We start from the raw sequence: 15,264 nt of genomic DNA on the forward strand, positions 1-15,264 counted from the left end.
TTTTGGACCACAGGTGCAATGAATACTTGGGGAGAATGCACCACTCATTATCTACTCCATTACAGTAAAACATCCATGGCAGCCAAAAGTTGTGAGGCCAGTCAATGCTTCAAAATAAACTGCATTTTAACAAGTAGTGTATGGTACAAATGGCCTTGGTACGCTTTTACTTTGACGTTCCTCCCAGAAGTTCTTCCTCGAGAGAGTTTATTGACCTTTAATCATGGATATTAATTTAATCATGAATGCATTCAGCCATTTTGCATTCAACGTAATACAAAGGGAACACCCAATGTCACTACAGATGTATTGCGAGCATTATTTGGCGGGTATAGGATCAACACCAATGATCTTTTCATCCACAAGGTTGACAGTGTTCATATTAGATTTTATTTTCATCCCACTTAACACAATATAATGTGGACTTGCCTGTGTACCACACACAGTGCATTTGTCTATACTTACACAGGCGTATCATCACTACAAAAAATTGCATGAAAGGACATCAAGAATTACATTATCTTCATGACATTTTTACATGATATTATTCCATGCACGGCATTTTAAAACTTAGCCACTAAATTCCTTCGGTGGAAGTAGGAAAAGACTTGTTATAGATAGTGATCCTGGAATTGACAAATAACTCAATTTTATGATGATTAGCGGTTCGGAGGACCCTTGCGCACACACTTTGCAAACTATACACATTCCATCTTTTTTTTCCTAATTTTGTAAAAGTTTTTCAAACTGTAATAATTTATTTTTTTTTCCTTCAACCATTCAAATTGTTCAGTGACATCTGTTCTATCCACACATTTGTAGGTTAGATTTTTTAACACAAAAATAATGAAAAATGGTCTGTCTTTGCAGTCAGACATGATGATGACACTTTAAGACGTAACCATGAACTATTCTCTACCGCCATCTATTGTCTTGAGGGGATAAACAAGTCAAAAAAGAAATAACTGTTTGCTGACGTAGTTTGACCGTCACCCAACGGAATGTTGCAAAAATCGCAGGAAAATCAATGTAATAAATCCTATTAAAATGCTGGATCCATAGAAGGCAACAATGTAAAAAAAAAAAAAACAACTGTACAAAGCCATTCTCCTGCTTGATTTTGCACTGGAGGGTAAAATTATAGTATATTTTAAAATGTAATTCGTTGCTATTTGCAGTTACATAAAGAAGAGTCATTTGAGAAGAGGATCTTTGGCTTACATGAATGTAACCTAGCTAGTCGGATAATAATGTGCGATATTTTGAGAGAACTCTCAAAATCAATAATTTTGGGAAAAAAAAAATTAAATAAAATTGTCATTTACATTACACTTTATCTGCCGATATGTGGACGCTTATCCCAGAGTGGGTCACATTTGGTTTAAGTCTTTAGTGCCATGGACGAGCAATGTCGTCTGAAAATACAGTACTTAAGTTCTGTGCCAATGACAAGAAATTTCGTAAAATGCACGTTTTCTTTAAGGATTAATAATTACCGTATTTTTTTGGACTATAGGTCAGCAACATTCGGACTTCAATATCTAATGTTTAACACAGGGTTCAAATCATGAGAAAAAGGTTACAGCTCACGGTCCAAAAAATATGATAACTGTTTTCAAACAGTGATTACTAAAAAAAAAAATGGAATAAGGTAGGAACATAATTTTTTTTATGATTGACAAATAGAATCTAATTGTTTTGATTCTAATATAACCTCTTTGTTATGGTACCAAAGAAGTGTGCGTAGAACTAATTAATTCTGTTTCAAGGTATCTCATCCTAATAGCTTCTGCATATTGGCACAATAAATTAGCAACTTATTGTGGTTTTTTTGGTATTGTGTTTTGGTAGTTCTCAAAGTCAAAAATGGCTGACAGAAAAAGGCATTAAAGTGCACATTGTTCTGTAATGTCACAGTGGATTTGGCTCTTGGTGACCTCCGGGTTCAGGACGGTCAATTGAGGTGCAGAGAAGCTTCAGGCTGAGTGGAAGGAGTCTGCAGGGTCGAGTATTTCAGTGAAGTATTTCAGTGAAACCTCTAAACCCACAAGGGGGCCAACCACGCTGAGCCATGTCAAAACGTAGTTCACCTGCCTACATAAGTATACACACAAACATAAATGATGAAAAACATACTATGTCACATATATACAGTACAGGCCAAAGGTTTACACACACACTTTTCATTGAACGTATTTTCTTTATTTTCACGCCTGTTTATAGTACATTGTTGATTCTCAATGAAGGCATCAAAACTATGAACACACGAGAAGTTACTGTATGTACCGTAATTCCCGAAATTCAAGATATCATTTTGGGGTAAAAATCTGGTATTTTCTATGTAACCATGTTTAAGACGCACAAACACTTTGAGAACAATGTTACAGCTATCACAAAACAGAAGACATCTCATCATTTGGAAACTATATTTTCTTGTGTTCATATCAATAAGTTATATATTTGTTGCGCGTTTAGCGTGTTTCAGATTCCTCACACTGAGCGGTCGGTGAACGCCTCGTCGATGTAATGTTGAAAGCGCTCAAGGCTGTTGTTTCTTTTGATCGCAACGCGGTTCGGGTTCATGTTACCATGAAAACCCGAAGTTGAGCGGCATCCGGGTTTCACCAATGACCGCAATTAATAAACGAGTCAAATCGAATACCTTTCCGTGTTCTCTAATTGATGCACTCTTAATTGAATGAGCTGGAGACAGCATAACTTTTACATGATCCTCTACGTTTTAGTAATCTTCCTGTGTGTGAACGAGGAAGGACTCGGACATTCAGTCTGCCCGCTTTTCTTAAAAATGATGCTCTAACAACCTCAGCTAACACATGCTGTTGGTAGCTGCAACAGGCACTTGATGCTAACAGCCAACTGATATCCCCTTCCTCAAGCTCATCCCATTACTGTAATGATTGTAAGAATACAGCCGATATAAAAATGCATATATAAGTCAAAACGTGGCTATGCGGCTGACACCAGCTTTAGCTCCGGGACGGGAGTAGATTACAACTTCTGCTCTCATTGGTCGATGGTCGCGCCGGGAAAAAAGGAATGCCCATCTACCTCATAAAACTCACACACACTTTTTGGTAGACGCATGGGAGAGGGGAAATGAGGCTTTACCGGAGCGTTGTAAATCTCTTACCTATTTTTTTCAAATAAATAGGGATTTCAAATTGAAGACTACATCATAACATATTTAGCCGAGCTTGTGTGCTGCTTTGTTACTAAACCAAGGTCATACAAAGTTATAGAGTGTACTCTGTTAAAACCAGCTGCATCCAGTTTTGCTCTGATTTCTGTTCAGGTGGAAAAATACCCAAACAGTTGCTAAAGTTTCGGTTTTGTTTTGATAAGTTTTGTTTCGATAAGTTTCGGTAACTCCCTGCTAAGAGTATAAAGAACTTGCTTTGGATATACTCTTTGCACTTGTGCTCGATCGCAACCTTCGCCTGCATCACATTTGTGCCTGAGTATTCTGCAATTAAAACTTCAAAGTGTATGTCATATTTCATGCCTCTGGAGTCCAGTTATTGACCGAACCTGGAATTGGAAGAATCGGAATTGGAACGCGGAAGGACCCCAAAAGGCTCGCCTTCCAACAAAGTGTAAACTGATTGTTATCATGTTTGGTCAGTTACGGCAAATCTTAGAGCTACTTTTCAGAGAAAAAAAATGTTCAGCTCAGGTTGTTGTCATGGGTAAAAGTTAGGTAGGGTACACAAATGTGCAAAGTGAAGCATGCGATGTTACGCATCGGTGATTTCTGTCACGCATGCCCACTTATGGTGTACCAGTAATTCGAGTTACATCGCCAGCATGGGAACCGAACTCATTCGTAAAATACGTTTTATATGTAAAAAAATCAATATTAACATAAATTGAATATCCCTTGCATCGGGTCTGTCTCTAGGGCAAAGTAGTATTGAATGGTGAGGAAATTTTTAAACTTGAGAAAATTTGCCGCCTGATGCCAGCAATTTGGAAAACCATGAATATTACTCCCTTAATCTTACCCATGTTGCACTCTTTCTAACTGCAAAACTGGTTTCATGAATTCCTCAGTTTTACAGGGATGGAGCATGAAGAAAGGCTGACCTAGCAGTGGATGCTCCTGAAAAACACAAAACCACAACAGCATACTGTAAAGACGATCAAGATTCAGGTTGAGGGTCACACTTAGACTGTTACATTTTTTTGAATGAAAATAACTTGAAAATTAATTATAAAATGAATTAAAATTTTATATCTATAAAGTGATCCCTCGCTACTTTGCGCGTTGCCTGTCGCGCCCTCAGTGCATCGCAGCTTTTTTGGGGTAAGAAAAAGAAAAAGTATATTGCGGAGAGACGTGCCGGATAGGCAAGTTATCTATAAATGCACTTGTCACTGGCACTCCTTGGAAGTCGAACTACTACTGCAGTACACATATTTACTTTAATCTAAAATTATTAAACCTTATATCACAAATGTACTGGTATGCCCGCTCTTTTCAGTGTCTTGTCACGTGCCTATACGTTTAGCACTTCCTCGGACATCCGACCAGAGCGAGTAACAAGAAGCTTACCGAACATGATTAATACGCAGTTTACACTTTAAATTCCAATTTATTACAAAAGGCAAGAGGATCCAAAAGCTTGCTTTGGTCTCTCCTGTGTCTCTCCACGCACACGTTACGAACATGCTAGTAGGCACATTAATTGACAGCTTGGTCTCTGGGAGCCGATCACGTGACTCGTAGGCGTGCCGAGAGCAAACGAACACCCGTCTGTGTGCCTACATAGAGAGCAACGGAGATATGCACAGCTTAGGAAATCTGACTTTTACCTAGATTTCTTTTGTAATAAATTACAATTTCACGTGTATTGTAATGATATAAGAGGCTTCACTTTAATTTGATGTCTGTGCAGCTGCTCGCTCGCGAGAGTTCAAAGGATGGAAAGTGAAAAATACTGTTCCGTTAGTGTATAAGGTTTAATCATCATAAAAATATATATATATATATATATATATATATATATATATATATATATATATATATATATATATATATATATACATATATATACACACACACATATATATATATATATATATATATATATATATTATATAAAAATTGTGTGTGTGTTGGGGGGGGGTCGGTCCGAATTAACCGCAAAAAAACAAAGGATCACTGTATATACAAACACACACACACACACACACACACACACACACACACACGCACACGCACACATACAGAAACCCTCACTGTAATATTTATTTAGAATTTCTGAGTGAAAACACCCCAGCTTTTTTAATAAACAAATATTAAGTTTGTTTTTTCTTTTTTTAAACAGTGTGAGAAGTCTATGTTGAAGCCAAAGACTACCTGGTATGTGATAGTTGTCAAAGGATTGTGCTGCAGTCGCAACCTGAAGTTTGGATGAACAGCATGCCACACTTCATCCAGAGAAAGACTCCTCCCTTCTGATATACAGACAGCAGAAAAGAGGGGAAAAAATGCAGTGAAATCTCTAACCTCGGAAATAACTGAAGTTGTACAATTCAAACACTTTCAAACAAAAATAATTAACATTTATCGCTTTTAATTTGAGCGGCACTTTGGAAGAATGGTTAGAATGGTTAGCATGTCTGCCTCACAGTTCCAGATCCAGCAATTCACTCTGGCCTCCCTGTGTGTAGTTTGCATGTTCTCCCCATGCCTGCATGTGTTTTCAACGGGCACTCCGGCATCCTCCCACATTCCACGGAGTGACTGCAGGGGGTCCGTGAAATAATTTGGGCGATTAATAACAAATAAATATCTTGGTTGATTTCATTTTATTTCACAATAAATTGTGAATATGTTCATGACTCTTCAATAAAGCAACCATTTCAACCTGTTTTTCTTTTAAAAATGTAATTTTGAATTTGGTCAAATATACCCACACAATCCATATCATCATCAATAGAGCTTGATTATTTAGTCACTAATTGTTCGGCAGCAAAATGTTAATGAAAATTGAGCTAGTTTGTTCAGAGAATGTGTGCAATTTGCAGTATTTTTTGTAAACCAGTATGGCCAAAAAGTAACAAATATACTTGTTCTCAAATTGACTATGTTGGTCAATAAAAAGGGCACTTGTGTTTGGTTTCAATGATTTTGTTCATTTTGCTGACGCAAACATTAGCAATGGGAAAATTTGATTTCCAAAGAGAAGTCCCAGACTCCAAATAGTTTGAGAACACCTGGTTTAGACCACCACAGTTCCACGGAATGCCTGCCTCCACTGCTCGGGGGAAAAAAAAAAAATAAATAAAAATCCTTAAGAAAACAGTCACCTGTATGTAAACAATTTTGTTGCACTGTCAATTTCAAATAATGTCTTGTTTTTCCCACAATAAAGGGATGAAAATTTGGAAAAAATATTTTAATATGAGGCATCAGTCAATTAAAACAACTGACGGGTTAATTATTAATATAATCGTTCGTGAGCAGCTCTAATGTAAAAAAAAAAAAAAAAAAAAAAAAAAAAAAAAAAACACATGCAGCTCATGCATGTCTTCATATCAGAACCTGTGTCAACCGATCTCACTCATGATAGGGATCGGATTCGGAAGCGTAAATCCCTGAATGGAACACTCCTACTCCTACCACGATAGCTAAAAGAAATAGGAACAAAACACCTGCTTGCCAGCACAAGAGACAGAATAACAACCAACAGGATTTCGCAGGGGTACAACAGATCCTATTGTACTCAACAGTATTATGCATGCATTGATAATCAGTGCTTATAGCACCATCTTGTGGTCGAAAATGAAAGAAGTAACTCACCTAGAGTGGATGCTCTGAAATATAGAACAGGTGTCATATAGCTGCTAGAATACAGGATGTGATACTCATACTGAAGCACTTGATTGCTGCCTCCAGATACTGCATCTTCATCGTATTTGTGATCAAAGTCTTCATTTATGCCATACACATGCAGTTTATCAGCAGCAGCATCCTAGAGAGAAGATGGGAAGTCAGGGTCAAAACACAATGCTGCAGCGTTATCAGGGGAGACCTAACTTCCCGGAGCCCCTCCCAAATAATTGAGTTGTTCACTTCATCTTCTAAAGGCTTCTTTATACTCCCACTGACATCAACCACACACGTACATTACTGTGGCATCAGACCCCACGCAGATAGTTTTGAAAATGAATTACAATTTCAAGTCAGGGGTTGTCAATAAGGTTGGCATTGGCCAGGGAATCCAAAGGGTGGCCTTTCCTCTGCTTTTCATGGCCAATTCCAGAAGCCTTTTATTTTAACATTTTTTAGACACTATTCATTTTTACTTCCAACTTTGCTAGCACACGTTCAACTCCAACCCAACCGCAGGAGCTGACTGCCATTTGTGAAATATTTGCCTACTTCCTCGTACCGCTTCTCTTCAACGTTATCTATTGTTGACCTTTTTTTTTTTTTTTTTTTTTTTTTTTTACGTTGAAGATTATCAAGTATTACTCCGTTGTTGCTTCTGGAAGGAATTTCAAAATAAAAACATACCAAAGCCGTTCCGTTCATACACTACTTGATATCTTACAGTTTATTTTGAAGCACAGGCTGGCTTCCTCACAATGATTGGTTGTTTTACGTTATAATAGTGTGGATTGAAAGACAGTGTATCCTCCCAAGTGGACCAACAAGAAAAAACAAAACAGATCTTGTCCATTGTAACTGCCCGGTCCCCTGCCTGAAAGGAGAACGGATGTGTACTGGGGGCTTAAGAAAGATGAGCGTTTCAGACTCTGTCTCTCACTGGAATTGGACGAATCTTAAGATGTGAGTCTTCAGATGCAGTGATATCACTGAAAAGAGGAGATCATTATTTATCATATTACTGCTGAACTGTATTTGACGCCCATCACTGGTTGTAAAGATGATTCAACAACAGCTCCTTACAAAAATTCGGGAGCCCCATCCATTCCTCGCGGTACAAAATTCGGGAAAACTCAAGAGGAATGCAGGACAGCAATCCAGGCACACAAGTATTAACAATAGGCAACAATACGGTGGCCTGTCCACAATACAAGGAAGCTACAGATGCTCTTTTGGCCATTCTTTGAAAGTAAATTCTTGTTGTGTCACCATGTCTTTGCTGGTGTTTTCTTTTGTGTTTGTTGGGTGAACTTAAATACGCAAAATAATTACCGCAATCCCCCAAATATAAGGCACACCTGTGTATGACACACCCTTAATTTTGGGGTAAAATTCTGGTACTGTATTTTCTATGTTATGTATAAGACACACCAACACTTTGTAAAAACTATGGCAAAAGAGAAGAAATCTCATCTATTAGAACTCTTCACATTTTTTGTGTTCATATCCCTAAGTTAGATATTTGTTCTACGTTAAGATTTCCCAAATTGTGAGCAATCAGTGAACGCCTCGCCAGTGTAATGTTGAATCCGTTCGAAGCTGTTTTTCCTTTTCCTCGCAACGCAGTTTGAGTTCATTTTACCCATAAATACCCAAAGGTGAGCAGCATCCGTGTTTCATCAAGTTCATGATTGTATGTATATGCCAAAAGACCATGATTAATCAACAAGTCAAATGGAATACCTTTCCGTGTTCTCTAATCAGTGTACTCTGAATCAGCTGGAGACATCATAATTTTTTTAACTCTCAGCTTTAGCAATATTCCTGTGTGTTAACAAGGGACATTGGTTCAGTCTGCCCGCTTATATTATTGAAAACAATGCCGTAACAAGCTCAGCTAACATGAGCTGCTGTAAGCTGCAACAGGCACTAGATGCTTACAGCCAACTGATGTCCCCTTCTTCTAGCTCATCCCATTACGGTAATTATTGTACGTAAGAATACCGCCTTTATAAGAATGCACAAAACTTGCTTTATGTAGCTGACATCTTCATCAATGGTGTAGAATAAATAAATAAAATAAATAAATAAAAAAACGATAAGTTACTGTTTATTGGATGCACCAATACTTTGGCCTTCATTTTGGGGGGAAAAAAAAGTGCATTTTATATTTGGGGAATTACGGTAGTCATCCTAACTCCCCAAACAATCATTGGGCACCGTCGCTAAACTTAAGCTGCATGGAGCGGACACGCAAGCCCTCCCCTCATTCCCTCTTTCCTTCTTTTATTTAAAATAGGCATACAAACCGTCTTATTTCCCATCTTTATTTGCGATTGTCACATAAACAAGACTCATACAAAGCAGATGCTCAGATGCACACAAGACATAAATTGACATCCAAAACCTGATTTGAATTAAGTTGGTGAAAGTTTTCTCCTTCGTTTGCCAAGCTAAAAGAAACATGACTGCCCCCACCTGAGCGATGCTCCCCGTGTAATATAAACGGCGATCACTAGACTTATGATTATATGTACAAAAAATATATATGTTGATTTGATAGAATACATCTATTTACACCCTATTGGAATTTATAATCCGCTTTTAAAATGAATGAAGGTCTTAAATTATACAATGTGCCTTTAACGGCAAAATTTTTGAAATTCCTTTTGAGTAATCATGTACTCTAATTATGTATTGTAATAATAAAATACATAATATCCATGTAATGTTTTGATCCTTTCTCAACATCGTCACTTATGCGCTACATTTCTACAAAATGAATACGTTACAAGACTTTTGTCAGGGACTGTAGAATGGGAATGGAGTAGAATATGGGACATAGCATGACATAAAAAGTCAAACCCATAAAAGTATTTGAGGAATATGGAAAAAAACAAACAAACTAAAAAACAACAAAATATTTCAATGTACAGAAATGCAGAGTTATTGCAACTTTTCACCTGTTCAAGTTGATCACATATGCTGTGGCAAGATGCGTTTGACACTAAGTCAGATGGAGGGAAGTTACAACTCCCCGTGGGCCTCGAATTAATGAAGACAGACCTGAGAGCGGTCTTTCTCATGTAGCCCTCCTCTGAACCCTAATGACAAACTCATATTAGTCACATGTGCAGAATATATCTTTGTCAAAGTGTAACCTGTGACCACCTCCTCACCTGGACAGTCTCCCAACTCCACCCATCTTTTAACTGATGAGAGAGATTAAGGAGGACCTTACAGCACCTACGGAAGTTCTCCTCCCCCTGCAGACACAAGCTCATTTATCCACAAAAAGAAAATCTGATAGCACGCCTCACAGAATGCAGCTATGAAGAGTTTCACTTTTTCCACGTTATGACACAAGCCATTAAAAGATTAACTGAAAATGACATCACAGTTGTGTATGGCACACCAGTTTTCTGATTTTGGACATAACATGTTGACAAGCTCGGCTATGAATAATGATTCCCTAAGGCTTGAGCACTTGAGCAACTGTGATGTCATTTTCACTCGACAGCAAGTGGCAAAATTAATACCACTGAAAATGATAAAAACGAGTGGATTACAAAATACAATATTATTCATAATGGCCCAATAAAACTAGTGGGGGCACACAGATCATATCAAAGAGAACATTGTTGACTTGCCTGTGTACTGATTCCTGAATTACGCATTATTCCATTTAATGAAATCCTATTAACAATCATGCTTTATTTGAACGTGTACACTTTTACTTTTTCGCCTCTGCACGTCGAAAAAGACGAAAAGGGTAACTTACGTAAGTGGAATCTGATGGAAGGAATGAAGAAGGCTGTGCATACTCAAATTGCTACCACAGTCTTGGTATTTTGGTCGCCTCACAAACGCCAAAGTAGTATGGTGTGACAAATTGGTTTCACCCATTTGCGTGCGAGTAAGTGGCACGGACTCCAAATTGAATTGTTATTCTTTGAGAACTGAGTGGCGATGTCTCTCTTGAGATGCATCCCAAACAATTGCTTTTATAGGAACGCTGTGGCAAGAACAGTGGTACCGCTGTCATAACGCCCCTTTTTGAAACATTCTACTTACCATCGATCGACTTCAAGAGGTTTACAGAGCGAAACAAATAATGCTCATCTCACGTCTCAAAATTGCAACATTCCTGGCTCCACAAAACATTGATCGCGACCCGAAGGTAGATCTCGCGCCTCCATTTTAAGAAGCGTCTCTTGTCTCTTCAAAGGCGCATTAAGATGACGTATGATGTGGCCTAAATTGAGATAGGTTGTGACGTACGAAAGTGTGCACGTAACCAGCTGGAACAGCTTATGCCGGTTTCTGTTCCTTTCGGGCCCGTACTTTATACAAAAAGTGAGTTTATTTTCATCCCAACCCACGTCATCACCAACAGGCATGTTTACAATTGTATGAGTACGAATCTAAATTGGGTTGAGTTTGAATTGTTTTGCTACTAGTACGACAATAAATTGCGTTGAGTTTATGAACAAAATTTGCGAGTGCAAAGTATTGTAGCGATGACGTGAATCTTCATGAATTTTATGGATCTGATCCTTTGCATTCTTGGATCAATTTATAATTTATATAATTTTCAAACATTATATGGATTTGGTGTCACGGGTCATTAGTTGGCGAGTTATAGAATTAACCAACTGTGGCGGGCACGAGGACCATGTCTCTCACCCAGCAGGCAAGTTGGAATGAACTTTTGATGATATTGACTTTTGAACCTTGTGACTTTGATGATTTAGACATTGTTGTAGTTATGTGTTGGCATGCAAAGAGTAAAGACGTATACTGAAACAGCAACGCGTGGTTTCTTTTTCTAACAACTTTGGATCGCTCCTTGGGTTTAGCATCATCAGCTGATAGTTTGCAATGTGAATGTCCAACTTATTTATAAATTATTGTATGAAATTGGACTGACAGACTTATGACCTCTCAATGTGACTTATGCTCTTTGGCTGCCTTAAACAATTCACTTTTTGGTTTATTATCCTCTTGATGTGACTCATCGAGATGATATATCCTTAAGCCACATGCCCAACAACCCTCCTTGGTGCACGTACAACACCATATCCCAGATACCTAACAATCGAGGGGTCGCCTACCAAGGGCTGCTTCATACCGGAACTGCCGGCGACGTCGCAGCAGAACCAGCAATCGGTCGCCTCCACCATCACCAGACACAGACAACAGCAGCAGCAGAAAGCCATCAAGAAGGATGATCAGGACTGATGCTGACGGAGGACAACACCCAGGGCAAGATCTCTGAACTCCGCAAGCAACACCAAGATCAACCTGATGGACAATCGCATGCTACTTATTCTGGCTCCAACTGCCATTTAAACATGTCTATTGACAATACACGCTTGTGTGCTGAATGTATACCATGTTGTACTCTCATGTAATCACAGTATTATACTCTTGAAATATGCATGCTAAAAATACTAACTGCACAAAAGCTAATAAAGGCCTCCTCATCCTCAAAACAAAGATCCGCTTCCCGGTCCATGCGTCAACCAATGGGCTGTCCTGGGCCTCGTGGGTCGTACACGTGATAACGGCCTTTGGCCGTACGTGTTATAACGACCCACGAGGCCCAGGACAGCCCATTGACTGCTTTAGCCAATTGCTACTTTGATGCTTCTTTCGCGGAGCTTTGTATCGGATATCGTTCGAGGTAGGAGGCAAGCAGTCTATCGCACTAAAGTGTGGGTCAAGAAGGTAAACCAATTGAAGTTTTCCCCCTGTCCATACAAAGTCGGCTGTCTGAGAGGTTTTTGGCTTTCGAAAACAAGCCGGCGCCAATGCAAGACTGGCAGACAGAACAAGGCTATTAAGAGGGAAAAAGACTCATCGACATAAAATGATAGAATTCACATTGTACTATTAATGAATACACATAATAGGTAAACGACTGATTTGAAATCTATCACTCGAAGGTAGTTAATTTCAAGTCAGTCATCTTTCAAAATATTGTGCATTTATACAATGAATAAAACGGTTTATAGCATCCAGAAAAACAGCTATTTGCCCAAAAAGATGTTAAAATGATGATTTTAGACTAGAGCTTTAATTTCAATAGTGATATTTTTGCTTAAGGTTATATTATGATAATGTCAGAATGTGATGTCATCCCATGCCTCCTCACAAACATTCAAAATAAATAAATGTTACAATTGTGATTGATAACTCCCAATATGCACAGAGATGAACAAGCTGGCACACGTTTCATGCTTTGCACACACAATTTAGGTGCTCACTTGAAAAATTGTATTTTCATCTCTCGTCTGTTGTAAATGTACCGAGAAATATTAATGTTTCATTTTAGCAACAGCACAATATTTTGGTACTGCAATGTTCTTGGAAATTACAATATTGTACTACCTTTTTAAAATGTTTTTTTTTTTTTTTTTTTTATATAATACAACAGCTATATAATTTATATCTGGCTTCAGAGTAGCAGTTGTCCACATGTTATTTTTTGGGAAAAAGGCATGTTCCTTTGCAAATCAAAACTTGGTAAATGTAAAGCAGACTGAAATTGTATGATGATTCTTTGCAAATCTATACATTGACGTGGAAATAATTTTTGATTGAATCAAATCATTTTGAATCGGAGACCCCAATATCGGAATCGCATCGTGAGACAGTAAAAAGTTCCCACCCCTGGTTTTTGGAAATTAAAGTATTAATTATTGTCCAATTACTCTTTTATTGAGGCACAACTTGACCAATTACAAACATTTTTTACAACTAAGTCCACCATGTTTCTTTTAATCTCGCAGGTCATGTTTCCTCGTTTTTACTTGAGATCTCGTTTAGATCTTCTACTTACGAGTCACCTCGCCTCTTAAGATGGAAGTGGCATCCCTGAGCGAGGGAACGAACATTTTGGTCTTTGGTCTTTATTTCTGAGGAACTGAAATTAATGGGCAAAATGTCCATCTTGTGGACGTATTGTCCATATTCAACCTGTCATCTGTTGTTGCCGGACTCATCTCTGCTGTAGTAGGTACAGTATTAATAACAGAAAGTAAACACTTTGCCCTGGACTTTGGTCCTCCAATCTCGCTGTGTGTTTGCCGGATTTGGTGGAAAAAACTCCCACAGCTTTTAGGTTAAAAATGCATTGTAATGCATTGCGTTACTCTCATTTGTACGGAGTAAAAAAGTACTAATTTTTGTGTGTAATGCATTACACTACCGTGTTACAGTAAAAAGTAATGCATTACTGTATTTACATTACTTTACTAATGCATTAGCTCCCACCTAGATCATCTGAGACACCATAATGTTGGGAGATGTCTCTAAATACTACTGACTGCCACTTGAAGCGTAAAACCTAAATAACGCACTGCACTACATGATCTCATGATTTGCACGCATGATCTGGTAGACTAGAAATACAGACTCTGCACTGCACCAGCAATTGACTCTGGTCACATTTCTGAGGCGGGACAAACCTGAGTATACGGAGAGGGAAACGAGGATAAACCTGTGCCACCGAGGCGTAACATTCCTCACGAAAAATGTATCGCAGCAGATAAATGAATGTAATGAGTGGATTCATTTGAAACTGGGCTGAGCAGTGGTTGAAAGTGGACTGTCCAGAAAACCTTGGTGTGGGAAATACTCTGGAGCTTATTCATATCTGAAACTAGGCAGGGCAACACTGAACTTGTTGCATGTTTCTGCATACCTGGAGAAAATCTATGCAAGCATGGGGAGACGTTCCAGTGCCAAACAGGAAGGTCCAACTGAGCCAATTGTTTGATTACATTGGTCAAGAAAAAAAGTTGTACTGTCAAGGACAAAAGACATTTATTCGAATAAAGAAAAGAGAACCCGATATATTTTTTTGATGTTTTTATTTTTCAGTCAAGTAAATGGAACGTTTCTATGGCAAAACAAAGCAAAAACAAAGTTTTTTTGCAGCGGACCAACAGTTCTATGTTGAGGGAAGTTATCGAACAATGCTGTTCAGAATTGTTTCTAAAATGTAAAGTTTGTGACAAACAAACAAAACAGGAACCCAAACACACAGATTCCTTTCCCCAAGGCAAATTCTACATTTTTCTTATTATTTTACATAAAGAAAGAAAAAGTATCACTGAAGAATGTTGCAAATTCTTATCGAAAAATGAAACAAACTGTGCAGACAGAACTAATAGCAAGTATGATGACACTGCAAGAACAATACACTATTGTTTTTGTTTCGTTTTTAATGCTGACAGGGAGAAACATTGTTTTCCCTGAATTCCACTGCAAATAAACAGGAATGAAAGGACAAGAATATTTAACAGCAACATAAATGATTCGATGCTTGCTTGGCCTTCAGCAGGAAGTTGGACTGGCTTTTCTTTCACTTTTAGAATAATGCATAACAGTTCCTTAGCACT

At 38.2% G+C, this 15,264-nt stretch overlaps 1 protein-coding gene across 1 annotated transcript; it reads right to left on the reverse strand.

Annotated features, from left to right (window-relative positions):
• Window positions 1–367: 367 nt before the first annotated feature.
• On the reverse strand, window positions 368–11,076 carry atg10 (ATG10 autophagy related 10 homolog (S. cerevisiae)). Its single transcript, XM_088429911.1, is given in 8 exon segments — window positions 368–2,020; window positions 2,022–2,094; window positions 4,023–4,120; window positions 5,381–5,478; window positions 6,827–6,998; window positions 9,820–9,960; window positions 10,036–10,122; window positions 10,931–11,076. Coding segments are annotated over 8 exon segments (738 nt in total). The 5' UTR covers window positions 10,934–11,076; the 3' UTR covers window positions 368–1,954.
• Between the last annotated feature and the right edge of the window lie 4,188 nt (window positions 11,077–15,264).

This window comes from Hippichthys cyanospilos, chromosome 12, assembly GCF_059441005.1.
Source record: "Hippichthys cyanospilos isolate Australia breed blue-spotted pipefish chromosome 12, RoL_Hcya_1.0, whole genome shotgun sequence".
NCBI classification, from domain to species: Eukaryota; Metazoa; Chordata; class Actinopteri; order Syngnathiformes; family Syngnathidae; genus Hippichthys; species Hippichthys cyanospilos.